Consider the following 15218-nt stretch of genomic DNA (forward strand, 5'->3'; position numbering starts at 1 on the left):
CTGTGGCGTGAAGGTGTGGCTCAGGCGGGATCAGACTCTCCATCCATGGGAGTCTCCTAGGATGGAAAAATAATACTGGATCCGGAATGAAGTCTTTCTCAGAGACTTAGTCTCAGACTCAGTTTGGGGCAATTCTTTTTTGCCCAAACTTCCTTGTTTATAAAATAGAGATAAAACCTGCCCTCCTATCTCCAGGATACACAAGAAGAATAAACATTGTGTCTCTTAGGCCATGAATACTTAGGAGTGTGTGGGACTATGAGGACCCATATACTTTGGGTTTGTACACCACCAGTCTCAAAGAGAATGTATTAATATACCTCAGTTAACTGTATCAGTAAAATGGGTATGTTTTAAAGCGCCTACCTCATGGTATCCTTACGAAAATTAAAAGAGTTAATACATATAAAGTGATCGGTACCATACGTGGCATAGAATATGTATTCTGTAAGTGGTAATTACTAAAGTAACTATAGTATTATAGTTTTTCTTATTGTTGCTATCCAGTGTTCAGGCAGGTGTTATACTGGGTACTGGAGAGAAAGAAGTTCAACGTGCCTGCCCGAAGACAAATGGAACGGTACAAACATTGCCCTGGTGCATGAATATTAAACCCAGTTTCTCAAAGATGGGAGGGATTTGAGACGTGGAAAAGCTAACTGTTTGCTCTACAGGCAGATATACTGCACCCAAAATGCCCCTTAGACATAAAGTTAAACCTGAGTGTGGGAGTGATACTCCCAAGAGACGAAGCAAAAGGGGGGAAGGGGCACAGTCCATCCTCAGGGGCACATACATGCAGTGAGTGTTTTTCTATGGAGTTGATGGTTGGCTCCTTGTCAAAGATCCTTTTCTCCCCAAGCCTCCCCAAGCAGTGAGTCTCCTCATTCCCCATCTCAGTTCCTCTCACACTTTTTAAGTCATCATTACTTACTGCTCCCACGAATATAGTTATGTATAATGTGACAAACTGTGTCTCTCCAAGAAAAATATAAACCCATTGAAGACAGGAACTGTGTCATCTTCTTGTTCCCAGGGCTTAGCACTGTGTCTTTTATCTAATAAAAGTGTGTTGGGCTCAGCAGAATGGTCTCTAGGTAAGAGTAGAAGCACCAAAACAGTTCAAACAGGTGCCTCAAAGGAGTGTTAAAAATCCAGTAAACTTATAACTCACAATGGATAAGCACCTGGAGGGCTAGGAATTTGATGAAAAGCTCAGGACTGGGGGGAGTATGGGAATCTAAGGTCTTCCTGATCCCTGGAGCAGGTAGCAATTCTCCTAGTTGTTCACTTACCACTTTTTACACATGTTTTGAGTAACACAGGAACAGTCCATCTTAGAAGGGAGCTCTAGGGGCTATGAAGTCGCAACAGGCATTTCCCTGGAGGACTGGGGGATTCCCATAGCTCCAGATGGAGCATGAAGAATGGATGAGCTTGGGCCTGGTTTGTGGTAACTCTGTTAAAGTTGGGCGATTGACACAACCCTGAAAAAGTGGCTGGGGACCTGAAGAGAGCAGTGAGTGAGTGAAAGCAAGCAGCCTCTTTCCAGCAGCCAATGACATTGGCCCTGGGAATACCAACATCCAAGATCCAAGGGGACCCCTGTTCAGAGTCTTTCTCTAGAAAATGCCACTTTTAGGCTTCCTTGTTTTCTCTCTCAACTATTCCCTACTTTTGTCCTTGTTTCTTACATGCATCCTCTCTCCTGTTACTGATATCTCCCTTTTCTATCTGGTATCTCTTTCTCCTGCAGGAGTTTTAACTTCTACTACAAACTCATGCCCAGAATACAGTCAGCCTTGTCAAACAGGAGAGAAGTCATGGTGAAAATGGGATAAAAAAAAAGTTTAGCCTCTGTATAACCTGTGTTGCCCATTTGAAATCAGGTCATTTTGGGGGTGCCTGGGTGACTTGGTTAAGCATTTGACTTTGGCTCAGGTCACAGTCTCGCGGTTTGTAGGTTTGAGCCCCACGTGGGGCTCTGTGCAGACGGCTCAGAGCCTGGAGCCTGCTTCAGATTCTGTGTCTCCTTCTCTCTGCCCCTACCCCGCTCACACTCTATCTCTCTCTGTCTCTCAAAAATGAATAAATATTGAAATCAGGCCATTTTGTGCATAAGCAGTATCATCCAGCTGTGACCCAGGAGACAGGGGGCCTGACTTGTTTTTATTGCTGGGAAGAAAACCCTCAAAGTCATGCTGAAGGGTCTGTTACATACATATGTGATAGCATAGCAGGATTAAAAGGCTGTGTGAGTCTAGGCCTTGCGAGAAGCAGATACCAGTACTAAATTAAACATGCAAGGATTTTATTAGGAAATTCTTGGGAGAAAAAATGAGGAGGAAGCTGGAGAAGGTTGGGATAACCATCAGAGTATGATGTAAGTCTGACCCTAATAGAAGAAGAGAGGGAAGGAAGGTTGAATGGAAGCTTTCTAGACAGCTGTATAGTCTAAAGAAGTTTCAACAAAGTTATCAAGCCAAAGTCAGCCTGGGGGATACCTGTATCTCCTAGGCAAAGCCAGCTTAATGAGAATATGACCTGTAGTCACACAGGACCCACACCTGGTTTAATGCTATGCTGCTGTTGTTTTAAAATTATTTTTTTAATGTTTATTTATTTATTTTGAGGGTGGAGGGGCAGAGAGAGAAGGAGAGAGAGAATCTCAAGCACGCTCTGCACTATCGGCACAGAGCCATACACAGGGCTCGATCCCATGAACCGTGAGATCATGATCTGAGCAGAAGTCAGGAGTCAAACACTTAACCGTCTGAGCCACCCAGGTGCCCCGCCGCCTTGAAATTCTTAACAAAATTTGAACAAGAGGCCCTGGGCTTGCTTTAATATCCCTGCTGAACTCAGTCATTGACTAGGAGCAGCCCATGGGAAGCATACTTTAGCAAAAATGTGGTGTTAGAATTCAGCGTGAAGTGGTTGGGGTCCTTGTTCAGTTATGCTCCCTATAGTTGGCGGGCTGAGGCCTGGTCTCCTGGCCCCACTGTGTACCTCCTGGGCCACACAGATCTACCTGTCCATAAAGGTGCAGAGAGCAGCTCTACCATGGGCCTCCTGACCTCCCTCCTCCTGTGAAACAATTCAGAAGGCCTTTACTGGATGAACTACAGACCCCCAAGATCATCACAATTGATCTCAAGGCCACAGTGAATACTCACCTTCTCCCTTCTCCACCATCCATTCTAAACCGCCTTCAGCCTCAGCTTCACCTTAGCAGGTCTTGGGGCTTCACTGGTGTGTGACCAGACCTTATTCCTGAGGGGTTTGAACACTTGATAATTATACCTTCCCTTCTCAGGCTGGGTTGCTGCATGTGTCCTATTCACAGTTCTAATCGGGCAAGGGAGCATAGGAGGTGCCCACCTGAGTCCCACACACATTCCTCCTGGCCCCTGTTGTGTAAAAGTAGCTCCCCTCCTCCTGAGGATCAGGGTCAGTTATTCCTGCTAGTATAGCAACTCCTCTCTTGCCTGCTTGTCCCTGGACACAAAACTCCAAAGTCAGCAGTCATAACTTCTTATTCAGTGGGATCTTCACTGTGCCTCTGGGAAGGGTGCTCCAACCATCAAGTACTTGGGACCAGGACCCATGCTCTGGGACCAGGAACCCCAATCATGCAGAGCCCAGAGTTTCAAGGAAAGGAAGCATAAATTCCCGTGGGTCATTAGGTATGATGGTAAGTTATGCCATTCCTGCTTCCACCCCTTGGTTTTCAGACCCTTGTATCCTTCTTAGTGAGAACACAGTACCATGTGGAGGTCTCTAATTTAATAAATACACCATGTCCTGAAGGACATCAGTCCACCTTCTCAGAGTGCTTTCTCACAGATGGAGCTTCCGTTGGCTTTTAGAAGGCCATTCCAACAATCTGTAAGACCAGTTACTTCTGGGTGGTGCAGTACATGACACAGCCAGAGGATCTCATAGCTATGACCCTCTCCTACACCTCCTTCACTTGATGTAGATCTCCTGGTTCGATGCTCTGCTGAATGGGATTCCATACCTGTGGATGAGACACTTCTTAAGCCCCCAGAGACAAGTGTTGGCTGGGACTCTGTGGGCAGGGAAAATAGACAACATTCAATTTACAGTTTGCTTCAGGGTTATGTTAATTCTCCCACTTGCGGGGTGCCTGGGTGGCTCAGTCAGTTCAGCATCCGGCTTGGGCTCATGTTATGATCTCACGGATTGTGAGTTCAAGCCTCGCATCAGACTGTCTACTGTCAGCACAGATCCTGCTTCAGATCCCCTGTCCCCCTCTCTCTCTGCTCCACCCCTGCTCCCTCTCTCTCTCTCTCAAAAACAAACATTTTTTAAAAAATCTCCCACTTCCTATCATTATACAGTCTGAGAGCTCTGGGCTTCTTAGACATGTAAGAGAAGAGCACACTGACCCATTTCACTGATGACATCCAGCTGACTAGACAGGTCGAGTAAGAGAGGCTAAAATGCTACAGGTCTCAGTAAGATGCATTCACTTCAGAGGATGGGAGAAAACTCTATGAAGAGTCAGGAACAGGCCATTTCAGTGACATTTTTAGAGTTCCAGAGGCCAGGGGTATTCTGGGACATCCCCTTCTGAGATAGAAAACAAACTGCTGCATCATACTATCCCATCACAAAGAAGGAAGTACAGTGCCTTGTAGACCTCTTTGTGTGCTAGAGGCAACACTTTCCACCCCAGGGATATTTCTCTGGATCATATGTTGGGTGGCACAGAAGGCTGCCGCTTTGAGTGGAGCTGAAGCAGGAAAGGGTGTTGCAAAAGGTTCAACCCGGTGCTGTCACCCCTGCTAGCTGCCCCCATTGTGTTAGGGGTGTCAATGATGGGAAAAGATCTAGTGTGGCCCCTGGATGGGGCTGTGGCCCCAGTAGACCCATTGTAAACTGGACTTCATGCAGGACCTAATTTTTTACTTGGTCCTCATAGGCCCCCTTTCCAACAGGGGGGCCATGATGCCTCTTTAGGTCTCTATGTATCAGGATCAACTCAGAATCTTTTGTCCAACAGTCCTAGTGAACAGTCACCTAAGTAAATGGCCATGGGTTCCTTTGAGGAAGGACTGGGGGAATTGTCACAGTCTGTACAAGCCAGAGTGCTGCAGGGTCCTTCCTCCAGACACCTCTTTAATCAGTGGGCTCCAGATCTCAAAACTGACTCAAGTCTGGGAACTGAGCAAGAGATCATGACTTCTTTTTTTTTTTTTTTTAATGTTTATTTATTTTTGAGAGAGACAGAACACAAGTAGGGGAAGGGACAGAGAGAGGAGACACAGAATCCGAAGCAGGCTTCAGACTCTGAGCCATCAGTACAGAGCCCGACACGGGACTTGAACCCATGATCTGTGAGATCATGACCTGAGCCAAAGTCAGACGCTCAACCGTCCCACCCAGGCGCCCCAAGAGATCATGACTTCGTATTGAAGTGACTGCCACCAGCTTGTTGCTCCTCTAATTTTGATTTAAAAAAAAAAAAAAAAAAGAGATAAGGGATCAGCAAACAATGGCCCATGGACCAAATCAAACAACCGCCTGTTTTTGTAAAGGAAGTTTTATTGACGCATAGCTACACTCATTGGTTTACGTATTGTCTGTGGGTGCTTTTGTACTGTAACAGCTGATGTGACCTACAAAACCTAAAATATTTACTATATAGCCCATTACCTACAAAGTTGCTGACCCCTGTTACGGATGCTAAGTGGCACCTTGTTGACTATTTGCCTATTATGTCCCCTGATGCAAAATTGACACCAAGGTCCACTAACCATCTCCACAACCCCCTGCCGTAAAGCCCATGGACTACCCTCCAACCTTGCCTTTTGGTGAGTAAGGGAAGTCTGGCCTCGGGGCTTTCAGCAGTTAAGAGCCACCCCCTGGCCTCTATCAATCCTCCCATGTGCTAACATGCTCAGTTTATAATCACTTCTCAGAAACTCCACCATTCCTGGCCTGCAAAACCTCTTAGTGATGCTGGTGGCCCTGTCACCAGTGCATTGTGATGACTTGGTGATATGTCCTGTGCTCTCTCATGGCACATATTCTCCGTTGCATCTTTTGGCCTTACATGATACAGCCTTTCCAGCATGTCTACTTCCGTCAACCTCTTTATTCCTTCTTGTACTGCCTGCCAGAATGAAGAAGAAAAGGAAGGAAGTTGTGGGGGGTGGGGAGGGGAGGATCCTAAACTGCTGAGCAGAACTTCAGTGATACCCATGGGGAGTCCTTTAGCCAAAGCTGACCGTCAGAGAAGTCCTGTCTTTCCCAGGAGCAGCCCATGGGAAGCCCGCCTCAGTGCAAATGCAGATGGGTCTCGGAGAACCACAGCTGGGGGCCCTTGGTCAGTGATGGTCCCTGTAGGTAGAGGTGTGCCAGGCATGTTCTCATGGCCACGATGGGAACCCTCAACTGAGGTGGATGTGGCACAGTCTGATTTAATTGCCAGTCTCCATCCTTAACATCAGGTCTGACTTGTAAGGTGCCACAAGCTGCTGCTGAGTGTGACAGCTCTCTGGGGAGAGGAGGTGAGTCAGTAGGGTAAGAAAACTCCAGGGTGGACTGCAGAGAGGCGAGGTGACTCATCATGCCTCACCTCCTGTACTTACCATTAGACTTTTATCCCATCATAATCCAGACAGGAAAGGGGCATCTGCCCTCAGTCACAAGCAAACAAGCAATCTCTTCTCTGCCTCCCTCCCCACCCTGTTCTGAGAGGGTAAACTTATGGACCGCAGGATTTGTGTGAGGCCCACACTGTGAGGTAGTTAACGGCCAGAAACATCTCATCTGAGATGAATTCATTTGCCTGGATGCTGCCACCGCACTGAACAAATACACTGGTGTCATTATTGAGCGAAAACGACAGTCCAGGAGTCAATGCTACTTGACAGCCACAGAATACAAGGTGTCTTATAATGTTAATTAATGTTGGAAAAGTGTTAGGGTTCACCTCCGGGCTGCACGTTTACCCCCAAGGGAAACTGAAGTACTTAGGGCCCCCCCAGTGAGAAAACGGGGATTCTAACTCTAGCTGTGCTCTTCCCCCAAAGCTATTAAAGTACAGAACAGACGGAGCTGAGAGGTAGGCTGAAGATCCAGAAATGCAGGCTCAGCAAGGCCACATCAAAGATAGCTTTCTTGGGGCGCCTGGGTGGCTCAGTCGGTTAAGCGTCCAACTTCAGCTCAGGTCACGATCACGGTGCATGAGTTCGAGCCCCGCGTCGGGCTGTCTGTGGTCAGCACAGAGCCCGCTTCAGATCCTCTATCTCCCTCTCTCTCTGCCCCTCCCCAGCTCGTGCACACTCTCTCAAAAATAATAAACATTAAAAAAAAAAAAAAAAGCTTTCTTGAGGTGGCGATGGTGACATGTCTCAGAACAGCCATAACGGGAATGTCCTGGCCACACAGGAGTTGTTCATTTCTCCTAGCAGTGTGACTTGTCTTCTGTCAACTCCATCCTCGTCCTCGTCATCATCTCAAGGCAAGGCTTGTGAACCACATCCCACCCAGTTCGTCTCTCCGTTGCTTGTTTCTTTCTGAGAGGTGTGGAGCTTCACGGTCAGTCTAGAATTAAAACAGCCTTGGAGGAAAATCAAAGACTTCTGTGCCTTCCTCCCACTCGGCTCTCTCCTAATGGAGGAACGCATGCCTCTTCCACTTCTGTTCTTCCTGTATTGTCAGACTCGATTAAGGGAATTAGCAGATGAAGTGGTACATCCATGTAACTCCCCATCACTGGTATAGTTTTATCAAAAGAGTTAAACTCTCAAGTTAGAGCATTTAATCTCTGTTTCTAGGGTCTCCAGCCCAAGAAAGTTCCCCAGCAATGGGGTAGCTTTGGGTGTTCCTCTAAACCAAATCCCAGCTCCACCACCTGTCCTCATCTATAACACGGTGATAAGAATACAGTGTTACGGTGATCACCTTCTACTACCGCGGTTATACAACATGTGTAGTAATGCACCTGCATGTACCAGATGTTCCACGGAACTGGGGCTCAGAATGTTAGGCTTGAGAATGAGCTGCAAATATAGCAGGATCAGCAATCCAGTCAGAGATGACACTACTCTAAGAAATTGAACAAAACAAGAGAAGAAAAGAAAAAACCCAATGAACAATGAGAACAGGTGTGTGGTTGATGGTAGGACCGCATCTGGGTGCTGGTCATCGTCATCTTCTTCCTTGAATTCCTGGATGAGTAGGCAGGGAGATACATACACTCCTAAGTAGCATCCTTATTATTAAATTAGATAATGCATATTAAAACACTTTGAAAAATACAAAATGCTAGGACAACCTGAAAAACAATGACAGTGTTAGGGGCTTCTAGTTGCAATAAATAGAGATTTGTTAAGGTTACCTCATAAGTGGGAAAGGTAGGAGAGGGAGGGTGGTATTATAAGATCCCTGTGGGAAATAGTAAACTTAGCTCAGGAATCAAATCCCGTAGGAACCCAAGAAAAGTCCAGCACGTGAGTCACACAGAGCCTTCTGCAGGAAAACTTCTCAGGATCCAAGGCATGTTGAGGGGTCTGATGACCTCAACCCCTTTCAAGAAGTGGAAGTTCATGGTTCCCTACTCCTCCTCATTTGACACTCAGCTGTTCTCTGTCTGCATCTGTCTTTTTATTCCTCCTTCAATTACTAAAGGGCTGATTCTGAGTATTCTAACACATAGTCCCAAGACAATAATCAACTAAACCAACGAGAGTCTATGTAATTCCCATTTACGCAAAGTTTTTAATGCCAGGCTAATTTTTCACCAAGTGGCCTATAGGTTGGCTGCCCTTGGGTCAAGTGCCCACCCCAAATCCTATCAGCTGAGGCCGATGTGGAGGCTCAGGGGAATAAAAACACAGAAATTTCCCAAAGCAAAATCTTTTTAGCCTTAGAACAGGATGCTGAGTATGGTTGATGATAGATTACATGACTGAAGAAGAAAAAAGCCCTCAAGCCCACCATCAAACTAAAAGACTCAGGGTCCCTGGCTGGCTCAGCCAGTAGAGCATGTGACTCTTGATGTTGGGGTCGTGAGTTCAAACCCCATATAGGGGGGGTGGATTGTAGTCAAAGTAATTCTTTTTTAAATCTTAAAAAAAAACCAAAAACTAAAAGACTCAAAAAAGTTAGAAAAATGTAATTTTAAACTTTATCAGCTGCTTCACAGAGATTACTTTCAAACACCTCACTGTTCAAACAAAAGTTCAGACCATACAGAAAATCATGACTTACCTAAAAGTATAGTCGAAAACAGGCCAAATTTCATCAGACAATACTAGAATTTATAGAACTAGGGGAGCAAAAAGTACCACAAGATGGCAGCATCATCCCATCTGTGCCACATCGGATTAGAAATCGAAGCAAGTGCTCATCCGTTGAGCCTGCTCTAAAACCGTCCACCTCCTTCCTTGAAGCTATTCTTAAGAGACTGAAACAGACGTACTTGATAGAGAAAGTATAAATCTAAACAGTACATTCATGATCTCTGAGCTCATTTGATTCCCAAGGTCTTAAAACTGGCTATCACTTGTTTTAGTCTAAGTGAATTAATGGAAGCAGGTACCATGGATTATCCAAGGATTATAGGCTCCCGAGGCATGTTTGAATTGCAGAAATTTGATCTTTCTATTGCAATATTCCTTATCTCACATTCTTGCAAGCCAGCTTTTTATTATAGCTGCTTTTAATATCTGTATATCTCTCTCTTACTAGATTCAAGTCAATCTCTTAACTGAGGTTAATTTTATGTGGCAACTTGGCTAGTTCATGGTATCTAGGTATTTGGTCAAATGCCAGTCTAGATGTAAGAGTACCTGCTTACTGTGGGTGGCCCTTAATTAGTTGAAAGCCTCAAGAGGAAAACACTGAGGTCCTCTGAGGAAGAGAGAATTCCCTCCAGATTGCCCTTGAACTCAAGCTGCAACATCAGCTCTTCTCTGGGTCTCCAGCCTGCCCTGCAGATTTTGGAATTACCAGCCCCCACAATCATAAGAACCAATTCCTTAAATCTCTTTCTCCTCTCTCTCTCTCTCTCTCTCTCTCTCTCTCTCTCTCCACACACACACACACACACACCTATCCTATTGGTTCTGTTTCTCTGGAGAACCCTAATATACACCAACTGTAGACCATGGTCCACTACTGCACCATGGAATAAAAAGATGACCATGAAGTATCCTTGATCTTGAAGAGACTTGTGAGCACATAACTAATACTGTAAATGCCAAATGTATTATTAACTACTACAGAACACAAAGAAAAAAGAAAGTCTTTGGGAAGTGGCTTGAAAAACCGTAAGTGACATTTGAGTTGCAAAGAATGAATAGGTGTCTCAACAGGTAATAAACATTAGAGGATGAAGGATCCTAGGCAACAGAAACCCTGTGAGCAAAAAACATGTAAAAAGGGGCAAAATAAGCACCAAGACCCCCACGTGGATATGTGCCATCAAGATACTACAACGTCCAACAGTTCGTGAGCTCTAACTAGTTTGTTTTCCTGTGGATATCGTAAAATCTTCTAACTTATAAACCCAGAAACATTTATCCCAACCTTACAGCTTAGGAAAGTAAGGTACACAGGGGTCAGGCAAGTCCAAGCCCAAATATAAACCACAGCAGTCTGACTTCAGAGTCCACAATCCTAACCACTACTTCTAAGGCCCTACATACTGCAAAGTTTTAGGATCAAAGCAGAGGCCAGGAATGTTGAGGTCTAAACACACATCACAATTTTGTTACTTAGTATTCCCTTGCAGTGTTCAATATACTTTTTGACTGTCTTTTCCAAAGTTGGAATAAAAGTCAAGCCTAGAATAGGAGTGAGCAACACCCATACGCACTCAGACATTTTCAGCCCCATCCTTATCCAGATTTGAGCACTGCAGGCCTGAAACACATTGAGAACAGAGTGTCTTTATGATCGAAACCGGAAGGAACAGCAGGCTAGAACTTTCTCTCCAATTTACAATGAAGTGACAGTAGGGGGCGACCTTATCCTAAATTGGTGAATATTACTAATTTATTATTCTGTACATGCCTATCAACTTCCCTTATTTTCAGGATACACGGGTCTACAAAAGATACATTGCCTCCCCTTCTACTTCACTCTTGCCTTTCCTTTTTTTTTTTTTTTCCAGTTCCCGACATCGAGCTACTGAAAAACAATCGTCTTTCTTGATTACCACTCCCACACTGCTCCAAATTTTCCCTACCCTCTCTTTGACTGCCCTTCCTTCACATTGCGTTTTTTGGAATTTTTGCTTTAAGTGCTTTTTAAACTAGCCGTTAAAACTGTCTCCCTTGACTACTCTCTTCACTCTCTCAATGGCTTTGAAATAAACCTGCCCTCACCCAAATGCTAACCTGAAGACTAGGTGGCATCTGGCCACATACATGCAAAACAGAGCTGAAACAGTATGAATGTGCAACAGAGCAAATCTCAAATAACTGATTAATCCGTATAAACACAGTCTTTGAACAAGTACATAATACAGGAACTATCGGGGTGCCTGACAGTCTCAGTTGGTAGTGCATGCAATTCTTGATCTCTGGGTTTTGAGTGAGTTTGAAAAACAAAAAACAAACAAAAAAACTGAACTATCTTCATCCAAAAGGAAAACCTAGAAACTAAGTAACTTTTTTTTAATATTCACAGTGAAGTTTGGAGGTTTAATGATTAAGGATCATTGCTTTGAAGGAAATTTTACATGTACATAAGAGAATCTAATGAAATCTACAGACCCAATCCTGGGAAACACATACAAAATTCTACAAGGGATTTATGAGAGTTCATGTCCCCTCCAAAGGCCATCCACAGAAGTCCACGGACTCACGGGTTACACAAATTTAAATTTAAATATCTATATATTTTTGAGAGGGCAGTGGGGACAGGACAGAGAGAGAGAGAGAGAGGGAGGGAGGGAGACAGAGAGAGAGAATCCAAAGCAGGTTCCATGCTGTCAGTACAGAGTGGGGCTCAAACCCACGAACCGTGAGATCATGACCTGAGCCAAAATCAAGACTTAGATGCTTAACTTACTGAGCCACCCAGGTATCCTATTAGCTAGAAATTTTCATTATTTACAGGCGATTCATGCAGGGATCCTTATGAAGCACTTCCTACCAAATTACTAAAATGTGTAGTTATTATTTCTATTCTCAGATAGTAAATAACTTTATGAAGTTGGGTTGTTTCACCCAGACTCTTTTCACAACACTTTCTATCACCTTTCTGAAAAGGATTCCATGAGTGGACCACTCATTTTGTGATACAATCTACAGAGAACATTAACAGAAAGATGACAGGAGGGGAAAGCAAAGGAGTGAAATGTTTAAAATAAGAAACATAAAGGGAGGTATACAGTGCTATGAACAAAACGGTGCTGGATAAATGACATGGGATAGTTCAGAGACTTTTTTTTTTTTTTATTAAATGTGTAAAAAGTAGTTCTCATTGTACAAGTTCAAAATCAGACAAATGTACAAGGGTGTATAACTGGCATATTTATAAACTGTACCCACTCAAAAACTCACTGCAGACACAATCCATATTACATTCAATGTCTGCATCTTTACATATTACCTACTGCAAAGTAAATACAAAATTAACTCTCATCATTTTAGTTCAGTACTACGTGATATAGTTCAAAACAAAGGCAATTTTTTTCAACCAAACAACCAACCCAAGTACCAATTCATTATACTGTGCAAAAATACAGCAAGACTACTAGAAGGATTCCATTTAGGTTTAGTCAGTAAGATATGTTTCTATGCTACTGAAATACAGCTCAAGTGTTAGATTGTAATTACCAATGTAACAGTACTTTTGATTTACAACTGACCTAAAAATAGTGGTTGCTAATATATGTCCTTGACATTTAAAAAAAAAAACTTCAAATCTTAAATACAATTCTAAAAGTATATGTGCCTTGTCACTCATTCAATAAACATGATTTATTTTAACATAGGTCGCAAAAGTTCAATTAATTAACCAGAATTCTATATCTATTTCCTGCCTGCTATCTATTTCAGTCTTAAATCTGACTTTCTATCAAAAGCAGTTCAGAATTTATTTCATAAGATTAATCCCAAGAGTTATTGGGTAGCTTTTAAAGCTATTTCATTTCTTATAAATATAAATCACTAGACATTCTAGACCAGTGGTTCCCCGCATCAGAATTATGTGGGAGCTCTTTAAAATTTGCATGGACCCCACCTCAGAACTAACGAGTAAGAATCTTCCAGAATGTCTGTTTTAAGTTCCCAGGTGACAGTGGCATACAGTCTAGTGTGGGAACCTCTGACCTAGACCACTGGACCAGTGGTCTCAACTTTTAAGGTACATCAGAATCATGTGGGGAAACTTAAAAAAAAAAAGACAAAACAAACAAACAGATTTGCTTCAGCAGATTGAGAGCAGTGTCCAGGAACCAGCATTTAATGCAGCTGGCCCATAAAACACTCTGAGAAACAGTGCACAGCCTTTACAGAGGAGTTCATTCAGCAATTTAAGTGACATTTTCCCACAAGCGCTAATGAATCCTGCCCTAGGCAGTTTTAGCTAGTGTTTGAGGACAAATGTAGCCTTTTAAAATAAAATGTATTTATATTCTTAATATAAGGTCAAAGTCAAGTAAATTGTGAGATCATAATTCATTCATCAAAGAAGGGAACAGCTTTCCCAAAACTGTAAACCTTCAAACAGACCAGTTTTTAGCAATCAGCTTAAATCTAATGCCCTCTCCATCATTAATTAGCCTGATATGAGATCAGAGGTAGTGATTCCAGCTTACCAAAATGTAACAGAGACTATAAAAGATACACATTCTAAGCATACACCTTTATAGGTTCTGTACAGTCTCTATGTAATATAGATTGGAGACCAGTTGGATATTAAATAATACTAAAACAATTAATAATATACTCTCAATTTTAGAAAATGAAACTTCCTAATATTTCCTCACATAAGTTCCTACTGAAACTACTGAGGGGGAAAATCTAGCAAATACTAAAGGTATCATGCTGTCTCTTGTGAAGAAGCTATTTGCTAATTTTCCACCATTCTTGTCATTATCTATAACATGGGTAGTGGGTAAAGATATCATTCTACTTTAAGAACTCTTTTTAAAGCACAGAAAAAGTAACTACATGTAAGGCCACACAGCAAATCAGTGGATGGACAGAGCTAGCGAGAACTTCCATTTGGAAAGCTGGACTCGTATCTTATCAATCTGGCAACTATATCTCAGTGTGTGATGACTCTTACTAAGTATTCGAAATATTTCAGCATATTTGTGTGTGTGACAGCTCTACCAGCCTTGCCAAACTTTAGAAGTAGAGAGAATCGACTCTGAACGCAGAGAATACGTAAAAACTAAAGAGCAACAACGCTAGGAAGCAGACAGAGCATACAGTTAGCAGAATCTATCTGGAATCTTGCCCATCTGTCCGACGTCTAAGATGCTATTATTTCCCATTATGCATTTCTCTATCGTGTTCTTCACAAAGGCTTACACCACCTCTTCTCCATGGGCACATGTGCTTAAACGGTTGGCATTTCTTCTGAACCAAGCAACGATAAAGCAATTACCAAAAACCAGCACTATATTGCCAGAAAGGCAAGTCATAAAAGAAATGGAATCTTTTCAATCCACACTTCTCAAGAAGCTAAAAAATACTAGTTTTTAATCACTTAGAGTCTAGACTATTAAAGCAATCAAACCATTTTCCCGTTGATAAATGATGCAAAGCCAAAGTAAGGAATTTAAAAATGATGCAAAACAGAAGTTGAAAAATTACATTCAAAGACTCAAAGCGAGTGACATTTTGTCCTCTACTTGGGGCAAAAAGCTCCTTGATGGCGGAAATGAAGATCCGGAGACAGCACTCCCGGGAAAAGGACTGCAAACGTGAGCCGGGCCGATGGTGTAAGGCACTACCTTCACTCCAGCCCACACCTGGGCTGCCCTGCATGCAAGTAACGGGGGGCAGGGGGAGGAAGAACACAGACACACTCAGCTTCTCAGGTCCTCTTTGCTGGTTTGGCGGTTAACTGCTTTTCTCTTTCAAATTCCTTCTCCCGTTGCTGCTCCCTTTCCAACTCTTCTTTTTGCCTCTTCTGTTGCAGTTTAAGTGCTCTTTTCTATGTCAAAAAAAATTTTAAACCAAGAGAACAATCAAAGCTTATCTGTTATGGCCTAATTT

At 43.1% G+C, this 15218-nt stretch overlaps 1 protein-coding gene across 2 annotated transcripts in view; it reads right to left on the reverse strand.

The window, feature by feature from the left end:
• Positions 1–12425: 12425 nt before the first annotated feature.
• BLOC1S6 (biogenesis of lysosomal organelles complex 1 subunit 6) overlaps positions 12426–15218 on the reverse strand; it is a 134315-nt gene continuing 131522 nt past the window's right edge. For both annotated transcript variants that reach the window (XM_047075151.1, XM_047075152.1), the window contains one exon: positions 12426–15156. In XM_047075151.1, the coding sequence (XP_046931107.1) occupies positions 15037–15156 (120 nt within the window). In that variant the 3' untranslated portion in view covers positions 12426–15036. The remainder of the gene's footprint in view (positions 15157–15218) is intronic.

This window comes from Lynx rufus, unplaced genomic scaffold (assembly GCF_022079265.1).
Source record: "Lynx rufus isolate CCGP_SWC_20201006 ecotype Redwood Valley unplaced genomic scaffold, mLynRuf1.p SCAF_13, whole genome shotgun sequence".
Lineage (NCBI taxonomy): Eukaryota > Metazoa > Chordata > Mammalia > Carnivora > Felidae > Lynx > Lynx rufus.